The sequence below is a fragment of the Bos grunniens genome, chromosome 2, assembly GCF_055505025.1.
Source record: "Bos grunniens cultivar Pamir isolate PY7600 chromosome 2, Bosgru_T2T1.0, whole genome shotgun sequence".
Classification (NCBI taxonomy): Eukaryota; Metazoa; Chordata; class Mammalia; order Artiodactyla; family Bovidae; genus Bos; species Bos grunniens.
In genome coordinates, this window is record NC_141166.1 from 117,848,617 (window position 1) to 117,871,274 (window position 22,658).

The 22,658-nt window shown below is 40.4% G+C and overlaps 1 protein-coding gene across 1 annotated transcript in view; it reads right to left on the reverse strand.

The window, feature by feature from the left end:
- PDE11A (phosphodiesterase 11A) overlaps nt 1-22,658 on the reverse strand; it is a 427,416-nt gene that overhangs the window by 191,003 nt on the left and 213,755 nt on the right. Inside the window, exons 6-7 of the mRNA XM_086359943.1 lie at nt 15,181-15,313; nt 1,093-1,168 (exon numbers count right to left, since the gene is read on the reverse strand). Coding sequence (XP_086216069.1) covers nt 1,093-1,168; nt 15,181-15,313 — 209 coding nt within the window. The remainder of the gene's footprint in view (nt 1-1,092; nt 1,169-15,180; nt 15,314-22,658) is intronic.

Sequence of the window (22,658 nt, forward strand, 5' to 3'; positions counted from 1 at the left end):
TTCTCATTAAACTTAAATATATTTTGGGACTTCCCAAGGCGGTCCAGTGGTTAGGATTCCATGCTTCCACTGCAGAGGAAGGGGTTCCCTCATACGGGAACTGAGATCCAGCATGCTCCAGCACAGCCAAAACAAACAAGCAAACAAACATATTTAAAACTTGACACATGATGTAATTTAAGGCTTTGTACTAGAGATTCAATTTCTCAAATCTTAGAATCTTCTTTATGTTCAAAAATGCTAATATTTTCTGCAAATTAAGAAAACTGATGAAAAAATTCTCTTGGAATTCAAGTGTTAATATTTATAGAAAATTAAATCCTTTGGTAAGTCCACTATCTTAGAATTTAACAGGCAGCCTTAGGGTGAAACAAAGAGACAAATTTATATTAGTTTCCAAATGTATTAGTTACCTTATGTCTGTTAGAAGAAAGATATATTTTCAGTATGTTTGAACAACTACTGTCTCCCCACTTCTTGACTTTAACTACTGACCCCTTCTTGCTTAACTTTAGGTTTGAGATTTTCCTGAATGAATGTTTGAGGGAAAGGAAAGGAGCAGGGAGGGAGAGAAAAATTGGAAACAGCTCTGGCCCACAATTGCCATATTCAGGGGAAAGTGTAACCTGTTTTGGAACCACCGAGGCAGAAAGACACATTTCAGTCTTTGCATTTATCCCATGTGTGAAAGCATAGATGTAAACATACGTATGTACTAGGATTAGGAGGCCTGAGTTCTATTCGGGACTCTGCTAAGAACTCACTTTGTGACTTTACTCAACTCTTTTCTCTCTCTTTGGGCCTCAATTTCCACAGAGTAAGATAAAAGAGTTCAGTTAGCTGCTTTCTGAAATCCCCATCAACTTCAAAATCATTGGTTCTTATTTAAAGGAATAAATATTTGTGCATTGTCCTGCTTAATGTTGATTTATCAGGAGTCTTCACTTGTGAGATTACACAAGAGTATGAACATAAGTTGATGAGTCCTGGACGTGAAAAGGAGGTACATTTAAAAAGCAGATAGATATACTTTAAAGTAAATTGCATTTTTGTTTTAATATAAGAAGTCTGATAATTTAGGTAATGTCTTACCAATTATTTGGTGGTTGCTATTCCAAATAGGTACGCAGAGAACTGATCTTATGTGAAAACCAGATATCTGGTCAGCCTAGGACATAAGAAAGCAATTAATTAAAATTAAATATCATCTACCCATTTCTGATATATGGCTTACCACCCTTCATAACAGGTGTTTAAAAGTAACTTTTAAAAAGACATAATTTTAATGCATATACTTGCCTGTCTCTTTTCAGTTAAAACATCACAATGTACATCCCAAAGAAACCAAGCCATAGCATTATTTATACTAATGGTGTACCAGAAATAACCTGAACATTACACTGGAGGAAGCTGGTTAAGTAAATCACAGCACAGTGGAATATTGTCCATCTAATCAAAATCATGCTGTAGAAGAATATTTATAAACAGGGAAATTTTTAATATATTAAGTGCTACTAGTTAGGGCTTCCCTGATAGCTCAGTTGGTAAAGAATCCGCCTGCAATGCAGGAAACCCTGGTTCGATCCCTGGGTCGGGAAGATCCCCTGGAGAAGGAAATGGCAACCCACTCCAATACTTTTGTCTGAAAAATCCCATGGACAGAGAAGCCTGGTAGACTACAGTCCATGCGATCACAAAGAGTCGGACATGACTGAGCGACTTTACTTTCTTGGGCTTCCCTGGTGGCTCAGAGGTTAAAGTGTCTGCCACAGGAGACCTGGGTTCGATCCCTGGGTAGGGAAGATCCCCTGGAGAAGGAAATGGCAAGCCACTCTAGTATCCTTGCCTGGAGAATCCCATGGGCAGAGGAGCCTGGTGGGCTACAGTCCATGGGGTTGCATAGAGTTGGACATGACTGAGCAACTTCATTTTCACTTTCACTAGTCTTACTGCCTGTGGGTGTATAAATATATAGTATGCACATTGGAAAATCCTGGTAAAATTATAAGCATAATAGCTCCCCTTGAATTGTTTGTCCATGGAAGTATTTGTTTCTTTGCTTTTAAAATAGACTTAATTTTTTTTTTAAAAAAACAAATAGGTTCATAACTAATGAGGCCAAATACAGAGTTCCCAAATATCCCCCACCACCACGCATACACAAAGTGACAGCCCTCACTACCAACGTCCCCCACCAGAGTGGTGCATTTGTGCAACGGGTGGACCCACACTGATGCATCATTATTATTCAAATTCCATGGCTTACGTTAGCGTTCACGATCAATGCTGTACATTCTATGGGTCTTAACAACTTTATGATGGCACATATCTACCATTATAGCTTCATACAGTGTAGCTTCACTGCCCTAAAAGTCCTCTGTATGCCACCTACTCATCTACCCATCCCTCTGGCAATCACTGATCCTTTTTCCTTCCAGCTCTATTGAGGTATAATTGACAAAACTGTAACTTATTTAAAGCGTACAACATGATGATTTGATGTATGTATATGCCGTGAAAGAACTCTGCCTATGGGAGGTTTTTTTAACTACTGCTTCTATATTCTAAATTTTAGATAATGAATTACCTGTAATCAAGAGAAAAGGTTATTTTCTAAACAGAGCTAAAGGGGAACAATGGTGTCCAATGGTGCGTAACAGTCAAATAGGATAAGTGCTGAAAATGGGCTCCTGGCTTTAGTAACACAGGATCAGTTCAGTTCAGTTCAGTCGCTCAGTCGTGTCCGACTCTTTGCGACCCCATGAATCACAGCACACCAGGCCTCCCTGTCCATCACCAACTCCCGGAGTTCACTCAGACTCATGTCCATTGAGTCAGTGATGCCATCCAGCCATCTCATCCTCTGTTGTCTCCTTTTCCTTCTGCCCGCAATCCCTCCCAGCATCAGGGTCTTTTCCAATGAGTCAACTCTTCGCATGAGGTGGCCAAAGTATTGGAGTTTCAGCCTCAGCATCAGTCCTTCCAATGAACACCCAGGACTGGTCTCCTTTAGGATGGACTGGTTGGAGATAGCTGAATGCAAAGACAGTCAAGGAAAGAAGGAATGGGATCAGGAACAGAAGTTAAACGGTTAGTTCTGGAGGAGAGGAAGGCCACAATGAGTGAGCAGAGCTAGAGTCCTGCGTGGGCTGAGCCCAGGAGTGGGGAGAGGTGACTGAGAACGTTGAGAATGTTTCTAAGTCTTTCCCACTGTGGCTGAAGGAGAGAAGTGGGGCAGCACTGACTGGCGATGAGAACAGGGAAGAGGGGGAGGTGATGATTTGCTTGCTGATGAGCCCAACAAGATGGGAGAGAGGAATAGAAAAGGATGACAGAGTGTGGTGAGAGTGAATTTTCTGATTTTAAGATCATTAAAGCAATTCTCTGGTTGTCTGTTTGTGGCTACGGCCATTGTTTCTGGAAAGTTAAGCTAATTTAGGTTATATGACTACAGCTCCTGGAGTTGGTGACGGACAGGGAACCCTGGCATGCTGCATGCAGTCCATGGGGTCACAAAGAGTCGGACATGACTGAGCAGCTGAACTGAACTGAACTGTTATGACTATATGAGATAGCAAGGCCTGGGAATGCCTGGTGATCCCTCTGTAGGGATTGAAAGAGAAGGAGATGGGAGGTGAAGCCCATCGTAGAAGCACAAGACCTTGAAAAATGAATGCCAAACAGGGTAAGGAGGAAGAAGAAAGTATGAAGGAATCATCTCTGTGTACCAGGTAACCCAAGTCTGCAGATCCCATCAGTCAATGAGCTCAAAAATATCTGTTGGCCTCTCAATCCCAACCAAGTCCCCCAAACTCTTCATGCCTCAACTTTGTCATCAATGTTTATCTCTTGCACACCAAACTATTAACGCTGGTTATCTCCAGATGTTGGCATTAGAGCACCTTCTCATCATTTCTTCTTTCTGGTTTTTCTTATTTTCCAGGTCTTTGTATGAGAATATGTGTGTGAAAGGGCTTCAGACTGTGTAAGATGTTTTGTCATCAAAACAATATTACTAGTCAATATTACTAGTATTGTAAGAAAACACCTTTCCAGAAATATTTGCTCCATTGTTCCACAGGTTCCCTGCTACATTATTCTTAGATTAAAATTTACACCATTAGAATCTCAAATGTTAGGCCATGTGAGACTAAGTAGCCTTTCCAGGAGGCTAGCATTAAAATAAATATATTATCTAGGGGTGCCTAGTTCTTTCCAATTAAAGATGTATATACTAAAAATTTTGCTTAGTCTCTGTCCTCACTGGGTCTTTCCAGTTAATGGATATAATTTAAGACTGTTTACCTCATGGAGCCATCAAAATATACTGTCATATTTTCCAGACTCTCAAAGGCACTCAGAGGCAATGTTAAAAGAATTGGTGATAACATAATATTATTCATTACTGTGCAATGTGTTTTCCTTCCCTAGAACGATATGTGCAACTTCAATAGTAATCTAAGGTAATGTTTTGCCCCTCAAACACCAATCTACCAGTGGGAAATTCTGGCTCTAGGACAAGTGAGGGAGATGTTCTGAGTCAGTCCCCTGACTTCTCTGAAACAAAGGGACATATCTTTATGCCAACCTCATCTGCACGTAGGCTTCTAGAACACTGCCAAAAAATGATTCCTTAAATTCCTGACAAACGAACTCCTCAAAAATAACCAACCTTTGTGCTTAAAGCAGAGGCATCATATCCACCACTGAAGCAGCAAAGTCTGTTTGACTTAGAACTATGGGACCCCATACTTACAGCTTCCCCATTCAAGTCTCAGTAACCCTGCTGACTCTGCTTGCCCTCCTGGTCATCTGGAAATCCAGTATCCATTGTCCAGTCTTCCCTACCAAACCCTACTCTCTGGAAAGTCTCTCGAACTGGTTTACACTGAGTTTCAGTGACTGAGAGATTACCGGGAGCAAATACACCTTGGCAGATTCACAGAGCCCTGTCTCTTAATGGTTCCATTTTTGCACATTTCCTTTTGTAACAGAAGCATAACTGATAGACCAGAAGGCGTTATAAAGGATGAAAAAGGAGCTGTCCTGCCGGGCTAGCACTCAGCATCCCAGATTGCAGCAGTGCTTCGCTGTGAAGATCTGGCAGATGAAAGGAGCTTTAATGCTCTAAGTCAAAGGATTTCAGAGCCTGAAGCCCCATTATCCTTAAGTGCTACATGGCAAGGGGAAGAACTATTGACTTCTCTATAACAGGCTTTAATAAAAAAAAAAAAAAAAGAAAGAAAGAACTTTACAGGGAAGAACTGCATGAGACTGAAGGGTGACAGACTCAATATCCTGACACCTCAGATTTAACTGTGTAACTCTGGGGATCAGTTCCCCATGGCAGAGGAGAGTTGGGTGCTGACGGATTTTCCACCACTCCTGAATCTGTAACACACAGACCACCAAACCATCTGTGCCCTACTTGCCCTACTTCTTAGCTACTTTCTGACATTCCCCTTGCTGAACGCTTTTCTTGTTTAAATGTTGGGTCCGATTGTTCATTTTTGTTGCAGGCAGAAAACAAATTCTTCATGAAATGGCTCGGAAAACTCTTTACCCATAACTATACAAATGGAGGGAAATATTGAATTAAGCAACAGAGTAGTATACCTTATATTGACTAAATAATAGCTGGCTGCGCATTAGTGTACTTGTTTTAAGGTGTTCTTTTGATCTAGTATGAAAAAAAAAGGGCAGAAAGCTGCACAGATGATGCGCTACAGTGCAACTAATTATAGGGAGTTGAGTTCACAAGCACAAAGCCTTCTAAAGGCAAGGCCAGACTAAATGTTTCATGGGGAAGGCATTTATAAATGGAGAATGTGCCTCAAGAAGCCACCTGATACAAGGGCAGGTCATCTGCAAATGGTTTATATGCATGCTGCTGGGAGAGCCTCAGACAAGGATCCTAGAATAAAATCCAACCAAACTCTTTGCTGGCAAGGGCAATAGTAAATAATCCATCTGAATGCCTCAAAGATACAGCAAGGCAAGTTAGTGTACTTAGATCTTGCATTATCTAAATTCTAGCTTTGAGTGGCAGTTTATAGTTTTTAGAAAGTTCATAATAGCCTGATAAAATATAATTTCACAAAAGATATAAAAGGCCTAACACTTTTAAACATCTTTATAATTTGGCATGATTATAAATATAATATATACATTTGTGAAATTGTTAAGTTAAAATCAAAAGCTATAATCTTGCCATCTCTAGAAATGGCAACTATTAACCATTTGGGATAAGTTCTTCTGGATCTTTTCCTGAAAATATCTAATATGTTACATATCTATTTATAACATATTCAATAATACATAATTATTAATAAATAACAGATAATATGTTCAACAATACTGAACAATATTCAACAATAATGCCTATTAGTTTTTAGGGATACATCAGTGAGTAAAACCAGCAAAATTCTTACCTTCACTGAGCTCACATTCTAGTGAGAGAAGACAGATGATAAAGAATACAAAAAACATATAAATAAATTATATGTGAGAAGGTATTAAAATTATGGGGAAAAAGTAGAGCAGGATAAAAGGGATTAGAAAGACAAGGGTACCAGACCTTACTAACAGATAGTATTTGAATAATGACCATAAAAACTACGGATGTGATCCATGCAGATATTGAAGGAAGAGTATTTCAGCAGAGGAGTAGTCAGTCCAAAAGCCCTGAGGTAACTGTGTGAGTGGCATGTTCTAGGAATAACAAGGAGACCAGGGTGGCTGGAGAAGTGTGAATGAGGCCTGGGGATAGATAATGAAGCAATATGTTGTGTAAGGCATTGTAAGGCTCTGGAAGAATTGTGAATTTGGATTTTACTCTAGTGAAATGAGACCGTGAAGAGTTTGTGAGCAGAGTTGTGATACAGCATACTTAAAAACTTTAAACCTCTGGCTAATGTATTAAGAACAGGGTGTGGAGGGAAAGAGTGGAAGCCAAGCAGTAGATTATGAAGTTATACCCATGAAACAGTCCAGAGATGATAGTGGCCTGGATCTGGGTGGTAGCAGCTGAGTGTTGAGAAGTGGTCAGACTTTGGATAAATTTTACAGGTACAGCCAGTTGAACTTCCTAATGAGTTAGATGTGCAACATAGGAGAATCATGACTATAACATTTTTGGCATAAGCACCAGGAAGGACTGAGTTGCCTTAATAAAGATAGGGAAATAGAAAAGCAAGCTTAGCAGAAAAGAGAGTGTGAGTTCTGTTTTGGACATGTTAGGTTTGAGGTGTCTTTTAGAAAAATATGCCCACATATATTATTCTATATATACTTTTAAACATTATTCTAAACTTACTTCTCTTTATTTGCTTTTATTCTTGTGGACATTTTTCCATATCAGGACATACAGATTATTTCATGGGATACTTTGTATAGCCTCAAGTTTAGTCTTTATTATGCTGTGGTAGGCAGGATTCTAAAGACGGCTGCTAAGATTCACATGTGCCCACTCTCCATTTTGTACAGATCTGGTATAATCCCCATTCCTCAAGTATGGGTGGGCAGGACCTGAGAATATGACAGGACTGTCACTTCCCAGATTAGGTCATGTTATAAGGCGAAGGAGATGGCACAGCCATCTCTGTGAGTACACAGTCACTCCTGACATTATGTGAGCCTCTGTGAGAGCCAAATGGAGTTCCTCCTCTTGGCTTTGAAGAAGTAAGCTGCCACGTTGTGAGAGGGCCATGTGGCTTGTACCTGAGGGCAAGCTCAGGGAGCTATGAGAGACTTTCGGTCAGCAGTCAGTAAGAAAATGGGAACCTCAGTCTGCAACTGTAAGGAACCCAATTCTGCCAACAACCTAAACAGGCTTTGAAAAGAATGCCAAGACCAAGTGAGAATGCCACCTGGCCAGCTCCTGCTTTCCACCCCATGAGACCCTAGCAGAGAAACCAATGATGCCATGCCAGAAACTGTGAGATAATAAACAGATGTTTGCCTTAAGCTTCTACATTTGTAGTGATTTGCTACACAGCGAAAGAAAATTAACATACATGATATTCCTGTCAATGTCTTTAGAAGCCAAGCATGAATAGCCCCACCGTGGAGCAAATGACTGATTAGTCTACAAAATCCACTAGCATAATAACCCATGAAAATGAGTGTTTGAGTCACTATAAGTAAATATAATCAGTTATACTTAATAGGTTTTTTCTGTTTTTCTTTTTGAGAATCGCAGAACCTTGTAATAGAACAAACATACAGTAATCTTCATAAGACTATGGAATTTAAACACCAGAAATTTGATTCTGGCTTGGTAACTGTCTTATATAACCATTCTGTCACAAGTTTCCACACATAAATCAAAGAGTTTGGCCTTAAAACCAAGCACGCTATCAAGCCCAGCAGGCACCACTCAGGAGTCAACTCAGGCAGGCAGAAGGCAAGTAATCACTGTGCCTCGCTGGCTAAGCCGCTCTGTTCACCACAAGGAGGGAACTCCATTAAATATTTAAAACAATCACAAAGAGAACACACAGCAGGTGGACAACGACGATTACTTGCCCCACAGTCCTCACAGCAAGTGCCTGACAGCGCCTGGGAGGACGTTTACATCACATTAATGACATCCCTTTGTATATTCTATCAAAAAGAGGACTGATACTTTAACAGCTGAGATTTCAAAATAGTGAAGACAAAGAGGGCTTCCCAAGTGGCACTAGTGGTAAAGAATCCACTTGCCAAGCAGGAGACCTGGGTTCGATCCCTGGGTTGGGAAGATGCCCTGGAGGAGGGCATAGCAACCCACTCCAGTATTCTTGCCTGGAGAATGCCATGGACAGAGGAGCCTGGCAGGCTACAGTCCGTGGGGTTGCAAAGAGTCAGACGCGACAAAAGCAACTTAGAACACACACGGAGAAGGCAAAGGAGGTAGAAATACAGTTTCTACTTCAACAGTACAGCTAAGGCAAACCTTGGTGGAATAAATTTTGATTAGCCACTGGATTTTTGTTGTATGTTTTAAAGATTGGTGGGTTGCTTGGACCTGGACAGTAGCCAGCTCCCCAAATCTGATCATCTCTTATGTGCATAGGTGGGCTTCCCTGGTTGCTCAGTGGTAAAGAATCTGCCTGCAATGCAGGAGATGCAGGTTTGTTCCCTGGGTCAGGAGGATCTCCTGGAGAAGGAAATGGGAACCCACTCCAAGATTCTTGCCTGGGGATTCCCATGGGCAGAGGAGCCTGGAAGGCTACAGATCATGGGGTCACAAAAGAGTCGGACATGACCTAGCAACCAAACAACAACAATGTACATAGGTAGCCTGGCCCCTGGATAACCGGCCGGCCACTCTCGGGAAGAGCCAGAGTCACATATGGCCGGTCCCTACGTGGGAGGATATGGTGAACATCCCCCAGGGGCCACAGAACATGTGTCCAGCCTTGTACATCTTTGTAGCTAACATGTGCTATTGTTCTTCTCTGGCCAGGCAGGGAAAGACCTGACTTTCTTGAAGACCTACAAGTCATCTGATTATTGCCACCATCTCTTCTTTACTGCCAATGAACAATCATGCTTTATTCCTCTCTTTAGCTAGAGACTTTCCTCTTCTTCCCCACTGTGTCTCTGGAGGAAGAGGACATTCACGTTGGTTTGTCCACGATTAAGATCTGCTCGTCTCTGGTTGTGTGGAAAGGTGTTCTCATTTCGAGAAAGGACCTGCCTCCAGCACTCCCTCAGAACCAAAAACCTAATCCTCAACCAGATTAAAATCTTCACCTGACATTTAAATATTTATATAATTATAGGAGTATAACCACAAGCATGATTTATAAAACATTTATATAGAATTTTATATGCCACAATATGTATAAAAGTAGGACGCCTGAGACTACCCAGCCGGTGACTGGGGCAGATGGGACGAAAAGGTTGGTCTGCTGGCCACGAGTTCACGTCTCTGTGGAGAGAGAAATAACAGAGTGGCGACCCTGTTTTCCAGGCAGCCCCTGAGTAGCTAATCCCCCTGAGAGGCCACCAGGGAGAGAGGAGTGAACTAGGTTCCGGAAGGTCCACAGGCTGTTCTGCGCCATGTCTCAAGGAAGCTGTGTGGCCTTAGGCAAGTCACTTCAGCTCTCTGAGCCTCTGCTTCCTCACTCGTAAATCAAAGAAATCTCTAATATTTATAGTAACTGCAAGTTGATGTATCTATGGTATAAAACCCCAGAAATAAGGCCAATCCACTAGGGGAGCTCTATTCCAGTTCACTACTAATGATTGGGGTCCTTATTCATGTTCAGTGAAGAGAATTCAAATGGCCAGGATTACCCAGTGAGCCACTGAGAAATGTAGGATAGGTACCGGTGCTCAGAATAGACTTATGTTGAGAAAATCTGTAAGAAGAAAATAGGAAATGCTTTGAAAAGGAAACTTCTCTGCAAATTATCATTTTTGTTAACCAGCTTCAAATTATTTGGGGAAGTCAGTAATGTAGAGAATATAAAAGCACACGCTTTCTCCAATGGAGATACCTACTGGAGATAATCCATTAATCCTATATTTAAAAAATGATTTCCTTATATTCTACCATTGATAAACAATGACCTATTGTAATTATTGGGAAAAACTATGGACCAATGGACCAGACTTAAGAAGAGAGGACTCAAGCCTTTGCAAGAAGACAGCACAGTTCTAAAAGGTACCCTCTACCTCTAAGATAATCCTAGAATTACCTTTAGTGAAAGGGTGAAACAATTCTACTTTGCCTTGGTATTTTTTTACCTTGAGGAAAATACTATGTTAACGAAAGAAATTATCTGAATTGATGGTCTTTATGTTATGATCTATACCATCTTACATCAGGCTTTGAAAGGAAAAGGTTCATGCCTCTTAGCCTCTTGGAGGAAAGCACAGTGGCTCAGTCCAGAGTCTGTTTCATTTATCATTAACACAAGCAGTTGACACCCATCAGTGAAGCAAAATATTCTTGAAAAGGGAGGAAGCCTAAGCAGATAAATACTTTTCTTTTCCTGGTATGATACATAATACATACACCATAACATACATACATTTGTAGGACAAATCTATTTAGGCAGAATTCATACTCTCTTTCACCTCTATCTGCATTGATTAATTCTTTTCCAATTTTCCTCCTCCGCATGAGAAAGGAAACATAAGGAAATTTTAAATTTCAGCACCTCTCAAAGAGAACATGTAGAAATCATGATATATTGCCAGATTTGCATTTAAAATTGGTATTAGTTGTGTGGCAGATCAAAAGCATTTTAGGGAGAAGGCCAAGAAATAATGGTGGTCTAGGTACTTGCTTTATTCTATCATAGGGAAGACAGTGATTTCACAGCATGGTCACTGCTTAACCTACCACAGTTTACTGTCTTCAGACATCATTGCCTCTAACTACTGGATCAGAGCATGAAATTTTTATGTTCAATCCCATAGAACTAACTGTTGCATTTCTGCTCAAGAGCCCAAATTGTTCTTTTTTGTAAATGAGTAAGCAGGCTGTCTTATACTGGAATGGACTGTAAGTGTGGAGGAAAATGTAAATTGACTGTAAATCACCAATCAGGAAGAGATGTGATAAGAGTCTGCCTGTAGACATAAGGATATGGAATAGTCAGGCTCACTGCATTGTATTAGCAAGAAGTATTTCCTGAGATACTACTCGCTTTTTGCTACATATGCTGTTTTTCATAAGGAAAATGGGCAAGAACTTTTTATTCTCCTGTTAAAGGTGAAGATACTTGTAGCCTGTGACTGAGCAGGTCACTCTCCTAGGTACAGATGCTAGAAGAGCTCTTGCACATGTATATTTGGAGGTATGGACAGGAATGACCAAGAATGTACTTATGCATGTAATATCATGCAAATGTCCATCAACACTATAGTGGATGAAGTGACACATTCATACGGTGGAATACTTACCAGCACTGAAAACAAATGAACAAATTACAAGTGTTCTTGATTCAGGAATTTATACTGAATTTGAAAAAGCAAGCCATAGAAGAAGACATACAGCATAACTCAATTCATATAAAGTTCAGAGATGTGCAAAACATGTAATAACATGTAAAAACTGTAATATATTTGGCAGGGATTCAAACCTACATGATGAAACTATTGTTGTTTAGTTGCTAAATCGTGTCCAACTCTTTTGCAACCCCACGGACTGTAGCCTGCCAAGCTCCTCTGTCCAGGAGATATTCCCGACCCAGAGATCGAACTCATGCCTCCTGCATTGGCAGGCAGATTTTTATCACTAAGCCACTGGGAAGCCCCAATGAAACTATATATAAAAGCAAAAAATTGTTAAATTCAAATTAGGATAATGGTTTATCTCTGTGTGGGAAATAAAGGAGACTGAATTAAGGAAGATCAACACAAGGATTCAGAAGTAATGACTGAGTTCTTTCTCTTAAATTGGGTAGTGGGCATTTACTCTATCATGCTTTATTGGGAAGCTTGATCATGTTTTATTATGCTTTTGTATATGCCTTATGAACCAACTTTTTAAATGGTGTAAATATGTTGACTCTTTTTGCTTCCCAGAATTTGACTTTTGGTCCAAAGCTAAGAGCAGAATAATAGCAATCCATACCAAATTTGGCACTATAATTTGGGGAAAGAATTGACCATCATCTCTTAACTATCTAATATAATATGTTGACTTTGTAACAATGAATGGGCAATTAATGATTTTTTTTTTTCTGTAGTGAGCCTTTCAGTCTGTTCAGTACTACTGATGTTAATAATAGAATACTGAGATCATTTCTTCATAAAACTGTGTGTTTACAAATCTGTTGTTCAGCATTCTGAAATCAAGAAGGAAAGAAGCATCAGAAAGAAGCATAGCAAAAGGCAAAACTTTATAACATCAGTCCTAACCCAATCATAATGTTAATACATATATTGACACCTATAAATCATTTCTGCTCTGCTAGTCACAGAACCAAGGTTGGTGGTGTTTCTCTGTATAGGAGGAGAACTAAAGAAGTTCTGGACTGTCTACTTTCCCAAGGAAGGTATCTCAAAGCTCAGAAATAATGTATCAAAAACTGAAGCTAGCCAGAGGGTGGTTAGCATTGGGGTAGCTAAGGGAGCACACCGGAGACACCCAACCCAGACAGGAGCTCACGAAAGGGTATCCAGGATACAGGCATCTCAGCTAGATGTGGAGAATAAATAGAAAATACGTAGTAGATGTGACCTGGGGGAAGAGAATGCTAGGCAGCTTACAGAAACACAAATTTCAGGAATTTAAACTTCCCATGCCATGTTCAGTCGCTCAGTCGTGTCCGACTTTGTGACCCCATGGACTGTAGCCTGTCAGGCTTCTCTGTCCATGGGATTTCCCAGGCAAAAAGACTGGAGTGCAGGGATCGACCCACATCTGCTGCTCCTGCATTGGTAGGCGGATTCTTTACCACCGTGCCACCTGGGAAGCGCAGGAAGAGATTTGCAAAGATCTGAATGAAGTTATCAATCTGACCTGGATTCCAACCTCCCCACCATTGTTGCACCCCACCCCAGACACTGGAGACAGCACAGGGCAGGATTCAGAGGCTGGGCTTTGGAGTCTCAGAAACCAAGACTAAATCTCATTTCCAATTACATGTTCAGTTATCATTACTGATCTAGTCTCTGTTCTGCAGTCAGTGGGATCTTCCTAAAGTATAACTCCTTCTTCTCCCTCATTGATAATTTAACCACTGATTCCCCCTTGCCCATGGTAAATACTCAAACTTCTTAACATGTCCTTCAAAGCCTCTGGATGATCTGGCCCCTGCTTTGTCCTCCCGCCTCATCTACCCGGCCCTCCAGCTACGTTAACTCATCTCTGTTCCCAGACTCCTCATGCTCTCAGCCTTGCCTGGAACACATATCTCATCACCATCGTCATCATAACACTCCTGCTACTATTCAGACTTTAGCTTGGTAACCTAGTAATTTAATCTCCTAATTTTTTGAATACACACCACACACACACACATGTGGAGGCATTTTATGAATTCATGTGAATTTATCTATATGATACCCTATACTACCTTAGAATTAAACTTCTTTCAAGTCAGAATCTACATTGTCTTAATATATTCTGCACATCAGCACAATGCACGCCTATATAATTAACATGAAACAGTAACAGAAGCCGACGTACTATTTCTTGGGAGCAATCTTTTAAAATACGGTAGCTGTTCTAATATCTATTGGGAAATAATTATGTTATATACACATTTTTATTACTAACTGTTTCATTGTTTGACATAAACTATGTTTAATACAAAATGTGCCTGAATATATTTAATTGCATGGGTTTAATTACATATTTAATATAAAATGTTCCCCATAATAAAAGAGCATCAGGCTAGAGAGTTAAGAGTGTCTTTGCAGTTATGTGTGTAACAGTGAAACACTGAATCCGAATGTCCATCAACACCATAATGGATTTAAAACATTTAAATGATGCTGATTCATACAATGGAATACTTTGCAGCAGTGAAAATAAATGAATGAATTACACACACATGTGACTCAGGAACATACACTGAATGAAAAAGCAAGACACAGAAAGATACATACAGTATAATTCAATTATATAAAGTTCAGAGGTGTGTAAAATGGAACAATGTAAGTGGCAGGGTCAAATATATGAAGTGAAACTATATAGCCATTTTGCCACAAATCAGGGTAGGAAGAGGAAGATTTCCTGTCAAACACTGCATTTATACTCAGTTGTGTCCGACTCTTTGCAACCCCATTGACTTTACAGCCCATGGAATTCTCCAGACCAGAATATTAGAGTGGGTAGCCTTTCCCTTCTCCAGGAGATCTTCCCAACCCAGGATCAAACCCAGGTCTCCTGCATTGCAGGTGGATTCTTTACCAGCTGAGCCACAAGGGAAGTCCAAGAATACTGGAGTGGGTATCCTATCCATTCTCCAGCAGATCTTCCCCACCCAGGAACTGAACCAGGGTCTCCTGCATTGCAGGGGGGATTCTTTACCAACTGAGCCATGGGGGAAGCCTGTCAGTCAGCAGTAGGCGATGCGGAAAGTCAGATCACAGGGGAAAGATTCAGAAGAACTGCCAGTCAACTCAGGAGTTGCTGTGGATTTGTATGATGTTCCTTTGGGGCTCTGGCCAGCAATGCATCCACAGGGTGACAATGGAACCTTAAAACTGCAACCAGAGGCTTCCCCTTACCTCGGCATCAAAGCGGGGATCCTGGTAGGCATCACTGATGTTCACTGGAAGGCCCGTGGAAGCCACCAGCTCGGCAACACTGTTATTTATCAGCCAATCAGAGTACGATGATTTCTCCATGCTTTCTTTGAAACTATCAGGACACCAAGGCAGGCAGAAAGAAAAGAGAAAAACATCAGTTTACCTGAAAGCTAACCTGTAAAAGTACTCCCGTAGCAGGACTATCCATCCTCATTAAGAAGGGGTATGTGACCTTAGTCACAGAACAATAGCAAGGTAATTAGCAGCAGCTACGACAAAATGACTTACCTACTATCTTGTAAAATAATCAGCTCCATGGGTAGAAATTATAGACTCTTTAAGAATCAGAGAACAACTCTGGGTTTTATTTAGTCCCCAAAGCAGGCAGAGGTAGAACAGACAATCCAGAAATGACCAAAATTGACAATAAGATGCCAATGCCATGGCATAATAAATTACACTCACCCTCCTAAGCCCACACCTCTTAACAGAGCAGACTAGATGCTTGATACTAGGGAAAATGAAACCCAAGAGTGAGGAGGAATTCAGAAATAAATTGAAAATTTACAAAAGTTTAAGTGTAGCAAAAGAGCACATCTAGACTCCATCTTAGTGTTCTGTGACCATTTTTTTTGTAGTTTCAGAGTATATTTCTTAACAAAAATACATTTCCTACCTACAAAATCTTACTGAGAAATATGTTTTAACTCTACCCTTGACATTAATAATTTAAAGTATATTCATGTATGATTTTAACAAGGAATTTTATGTTAAATGATTTTGTTAACTTTCCCCTGTGCCCCTTTCACTACAAAGGTCAAATTACATAAATGCCATAAGAATTAGTAAGGTTCCCCACTTCATCCTTCCCTTCCAACATTTCTTCCTCCTGTACCTACTGAGCACTGCCAGGAGCTGCAGAAATGCAAACTGGAGTACTGTTCAAATTAGCAACACCAAGGAAGATTTCCTGGAGGATGTTAGCTTTATGGCTTGGCCAGTAATAATTGAAATTATGTAAATGAATTTAAGTGTACAGGGTAATGCTTTTCAAACTACATTCTGTGGAACCCTGGGTTCCTGAAGATGTTAATGAATGTACCATAGTAAGAATAATAACTCTATTGACTTTTTAATCTAAGCTTCAGTGTACATAAGAAAAACACTAAATTCTGTACATAGAAAGTGAAAGTGAAGTCAGTCAGTCGTGTCTGACTCTTTGTGACCCCATGGACTGTAGCCTACCAGGTTCCAGGTTCCTCCGTCCATGGGATTTTCCAGGCAAGAGTACTGGAGTGGGTTGCGATTGCCTTCTCCAGGAGATCTTCCCAACCCAGGGATTGAACCCGGGTCTCCCGCATTGTAGGCAGACGCTTTACCATCTGAGCCAGTCATTGTTATTATGCAACAATGTGTCTGTGTGGAATTTGTGCTGTACTGGGAATGCCAGGAACTGGCATGGAGAGGCCACTGGATACGTGAATGAGAGGGAAGCACAGATATTATTTACCACCATTAATACATCTCAGAAGGAGATCAGCCCTGGGTTTTCTTTGGAAGGAATGATGCTAAAGGTGAAACTCCAGTACTTTGGCCACCTCATGGGAAGAGTTGACTCATTGGAAAAGTCTCTGATGCTGGGAGGGATTGGGGGCAGGAGGAGAAGGGGATGACAGAGGATGAGATGGCTGGATGGCATCACTGACTCAATGGATGTGAGTTTGAGTGAACTCTGGGAGATGGTGATGGACAGGGGGGTCTGGCGTGCTGCGATTCTTGGGGTCGGAAAGAGTCAGACACAACTGAGCGACTGAACTAAACTGAACTGAATACATCTCATCTGTAATGACCATTGGTCTGTGTCTGAGAAGTTCAACATGGATTTGTGATGCTTGTTATTCAGTCCTTATTGCATATTAAACGTTGCTTGTACATAAACTTATTCCTTATGGATCTCTAGCTGAAAATGAAAGCATTAATAAAAAGCAGAGGTGAATTTCTCTGGTGGTGGCTAAATCAAAGAGGTAAAAAGACTGAGGACTTCAAAGAGAAGACAAGCTCTTTATTTTCTCTAACAAACAAAAGAACAACAAAAAAAGTCCACGTTTTATTTTCTGTTTATTATGCCCACGAGAAGTGAAATTTCACATTGTGCTGCAATGAAAGCAGAATACAGGAAGAAATATGAAAATGCACCTGATATAAGGACCCAATTTAATGAAGTCATTTGTCAGTTTATAAAAGGGTGTGACTGAATGCTGATCATTTCTTGCAGAGGCTCATCGATCAGTTGATTTCATTCTGTGCTGCTTGTGTACCATAATTTTCTTTTACATCTTCTGTGATGAAACAGTGGAGAAAGTGCTGACCTACAGTGTGATGAGAAGAGCTGTGGTGGGACCCTGGGGATGAGCTAGGGAAGGAAATGAGAAACATATGCTGGGGTTGGGGGAGGCTAAGCAGGGATCTGAGAACTGAGGAAGGTCAGCTGGGGCCGTAATCAATCTAAGGGCTTCCCTGATGGTTCAGATGGTAAAGAATCTGCCTGCAATGCAAGAGTGAAAGTGAAAGTGTTGGTCACTCAGTCGTGTCTGCCTCTTTGCAACCCCATGGACTGTAGCCCACCAGGCTCCTCTGTCCATGAAATTCTCCAGGCAGGAATATTGGAGTGGGTTGCCATTTCCTTCTCCAGGGGATCCTCCCAATCCAGGGATCAAACTTGCGTCTCCTGCATTGCAGGATGATTCTTTGCCATCTGAGCCACCAGGGAGTCCAACAATGCAAGGGACTGGGGTTTGATCCTTGGGTTGGGAAGATACCCTTGAGTAGGACATGGCAACCTACTCCAATATTCTTGTCTAGAGAATTCCATGGACAGAGGAGCCTGGTGGGTCACAAACAGTTGGACATGACTAAGTCACTAACACTTTCACAATCAATCTAAGGAGATTCACTGCAGTTTGGAAACACGTCAAAAATTTGATTCCTCCATAGGCTGTGAGTGCAGATGAGATTGTGGTAGCTCAGTGGATCTCAGTTGCCATGTGCATAACCGCAAAATAACCAGTTAAGTTATTTTAACTCTTTAAAGAGTTAAGATCAAGATTAGTTTAAAGTAACAAGAAAATAGTAAAGAAATCCTTTAGCTTGTATTTTACTAGGACCGGGCACATAGGAAGCTTGGGGTTTTAAGTGAGTTTCCTGTAAAGAGCTACAGTTTGATTCCTCTTCCTCAGTGGTATCTTGATTCCAAGTGTGAGACTCACACTGACTCAAAGAGAACTTCATGAGCTTAAACATACTGACTGTGGAGGGATAAAAGAGAATTGTCCTATTGCACAAAACACATAATTCCTGAAATGTGGCTGTCCCTGAAATGAGGCCCAGTGAGTAAATATAAACATCAAGGTTGACAAGGTGCCAAGCAGCGTAGGAGAGAAATCGATACAAGTAAAACAAATCAGAAAATACCCCAGGACGAGGAACTTCACCAAGTTTAATTGTCTGAAAAACCTCTCTCAGCTAAAGGTTCAAACATAGAAAACTGTATGAAAATAAATATGACTATTTTTTAGAATTAATTCTCAAAATGAGTCTCTAAATTAGAAGACAAAATATCTGAATAAAATAATGTTAATCATTAGACTGTGTCTGTATTGACGGTTTTGTTCTCAAAATCAGAGAGACTGATTTCCTTTAGGATTGACTGGTTTGATCTCCCTGCAGTCCAAGAGACTCTCAAGAGTCTTCTGCAGCACAATTCAAAGGCATCAATTCTTCTGCACTCAGCTTTCTTTACAATCCAACTCTCACATCCGTACATGACTACTAGAAAAACCGTAGCTTTGACTATATAGACCTTTATCAGCAAACTAATGTCTCTGCTTTTTAATATCTGCTGTCTAGGTTTTTCATAGCTTTTCTTCCAAGGAGCAAGCGTCTTTTAATTTCATGGCTGCAGTCACTGTCCAAAGTGATTTTGGAGCCAAAGAAATGAAAATCTGACACTGTTTCCAATTTTCTCCCTTCTATTAGCCATGAAGTGATGGGACTTGTCTTTCCTAGAGACTCCCAATACTTCACTCTTTCAAGGATGACCATTAGTTGGGCTGCTGCAAAATGCTGGAAAGTCATAAGTTAATCTTGAATGAAATGATCTATAAGGGTCTTTTCTTTTTTTCTGACAAAAGGGAATTGATACATGGGAACCCATCTATATACATATGGTCTCCTCAGCCCCTTCCCCTACCTGTACAGAATGAGATATAGACAGAAACTAAAGAGGTCCCTGGAGAAGGAAATGGCAACCCACTCCAGTGTTCTTGCCTGGAGAATCCCAGTGATGGGGGAGCCTGGTGGGCTGCCGTCTATGGGGTCGCACAGAGTCAGACACGACTGAAGCGACTTAGCAAAGAGGCCCCACCTTCAGGAAGCTCACAAGCAATGACAATGGATTGTGACGCCCTAAATGAAGATGTAAAGACATTATGGGAACAGAGAAAAGAAGGATCAGTTCTGTCTAGGCTGGGAATGATATTTGGAAACTACTTCACAAAGGAAGTTAGTATAAGCTGATCTTATAAGGAGGATAAGTAAGAGTCATCTGGCAGAGAAAGAAGGTAAAAGCAATTCAGACAAAACCACAACAGGACTAAAGCTTTAGAAGTGTGAGGTTTTCTGTACTGGTATAATGAATAGTAGAGCTAAAACTTAGACTAAATGGTAGAAGTGATGAATACGGCTCTAATAGAAGAGGCCAGCCTCTATATTGTGTGGTTCTATGCACAAACACAACCACATTTATACTTACGGTTCCCATACACATGTCAGCAGCCCATGTTCCCTCCATATGCATCTAAGCACTTTCTGGACATTTCCTTCTGGTTATCCACAGACACCTCAAATTTAACATTTGCAAGATTGAACCAACACACTCTCCTTGACATGTTAACAATCAATAAAAAACACAACAAACAAACTGTGACCATAGATCACTGGGTAAGGAACAGAAGTTTCAACATAGACACAATCTGTTTTCTTATTTTTGGGTCATGATTGATTATCAATTGCCCTATGATAGGCTGAGTATTATCCAGTAGGGGTAGGATTCAGAGAGACGAAGAATCAGGAACACCAAGAACTCTTCGAGACAGAAATTTCTTTTTTATGCTTTGTAAACAAAAACTTATTTTTAATCTACATCTTGTACCTGGTACTAGTTTCCATCTTGCTCCATTGACCCGAGGTCAGTCTGAACTTTTGGTTCACAAAGAGAAATGCCCTTCCTTACTTTTTCTTCTCAAGTAAGCCTGTCTATCCCTGGGTCCTACCTGAAGCTTTGAGCTGTGCAACATTATTTGAAGTTGTCTTTTAATTAGGAGATTAAGGAACTGAGTCAATATCAGTTGAACTCAAAGCTAGGACCCCAGCAGGAGAATCTCAAATGCCTAGATCTAGGACATTAACAATTTACTACTGCCCTCAGTATATCTTTGAAGGTTACCAAATAAGTCTTAGACATAAAAGGTAATGGGAGAGAACTTAATTAGCAAGCAGAACCAGCCTGTCAGTTGTTATACTGTGGTGGGAGAGGAAGATGCTCTAAGTTGCAGACCTTCCTGAATTTTATCATGACCTGAACTTGTTAATGGACTTGCCGTTATGGTCTCTCTTGAGGACACTTCATTACACTTGTATTTCTCATTCTAGGCATTGTGTTATCAGAAATTAAGACATGGAAACCAAATAACACATTTTCTGTCCTTCATTTCCTCAAGTTGTACAATGGGAATGATGAGATTTATCACTCCAAGGAGTTGGTATCATTTTGGGAAGCATCTTGCACCTCTCATTTGGGTGTCAGACGGCATTACTGTGAGTAGTTGGCGTTTACAATTTAGTATCAGGTAGTGACAACTGCTTGGTTTCATAGCTGAGCAAATCTGGGTTTGGGGGGCTTATTTCTGTTTTTTGTTTTTCTTTGTATCTTGGCCCAACATTTCCTTGCTATGAGACTACAGATCAAATTTTAATAACTCTGACTGTTAGTTTCCATAATAGAAATTAGGGGAAATACAGCCCATTTTACAGGGTTGTCTTGAGGATAATATAATATACAACAATAATAATATACAACAATAATATAATGTTGAATAATGCATAGCACATGGGAAGCTTTCACTATTAGGTCCTTGTAGCCCAGAGATTCTTCTTTTATTAAAAACACTAGGTGAGGTGTGGTCAGTTTAATTGCTTATCTACTGGTGCAGGAAAGATGTTACTGTTTATTGGCTGTGGCATTGTTGTCAGATTTGGAGAGGTGCTGAAGTAAAAATATGCTAGCTGGTAAAACTGTTGACAATAAAGTATAAGGTTAAAATTCTATCCATCTAGATGTGTCAAGTAGCCCTATCACATCTCTCTTTGGGGTTCCTGTGGGCACCTCCACCCATCTGCTCTGGATTGAGAGCATATCTTCCCACAAGTCCTGTGCATATGTCTACACAGCAAGAAAGAAGTGGACTCAATGCATTAAAATATTAACTAAGGCATGTTAAATGAGAGACCTGAAAAAATGAGAGAGTAAAGCATAAAAAAAATAGTCATTAAGACTTCCAAGTTGCCATGATTCTGTTCACTGTGTGGCATCAATATAGGGCACAGCTGACAGGCTACTATTTTATGTTTGACCTCAGTACTTCTTCATGTGCCTTGTTTTCATGGAATGTTTTTATAGCTTTCATCCTTCTCTGTGACAGTCTTACTAAATTGACAAGACCCCTGGCCCAAAATAAATAAGTAATGAGAAGGTCTGTCTTTCATTTAGTCTTCATATTCAAAGCCAGGAAAAAGAAAAAAAATAACAAAAACATATTTGAGAGGTGAAAGCTAGATATTTGGGAAATGTTTCCTTGAGTTTCCTAAGTTTTTTGGAAGACACAAAAGCTTATTAGAAATATTTCCTCTCCTTCATTGATGTTTGATTATTATAATTAGCATTATGCAAATGGGGTGTAGACACATACATTACTACTGCCATGAGGTTATTTATAAAATAGGGCTATATTTGGGGAGGAGGATTTGGGGCCATATGGCAGAAAGTAAAGAGGAACTAAAAAGCCTCTTGATGAAAGTGAAAGAGGAGAGTGAAAAAGTTGGCTTAAAGCTCAACATTCAGAAAACAAAGATCATGGCATCTGGTCCCATCACTTCATGGGAAATAGATGGGGAAACAGTGGAAACAGTGTCAGACTTGATTTTTCTGGGCTCCAAAATCACTGCAAATGGTGACTGCAGCCATGAAATTAAAAGGTGCTTACTCCTTGGAAGAAAAGTTATGACCAATCTAGACAACATATTAAAAAGCAGAGACATTACTTTGCCAACAAAGGTCCATCTAGTCAAGGCTATGGTTTTTCCAGTAGTCATGTATGGATGTGAGAGTGGACTGTGAAGAA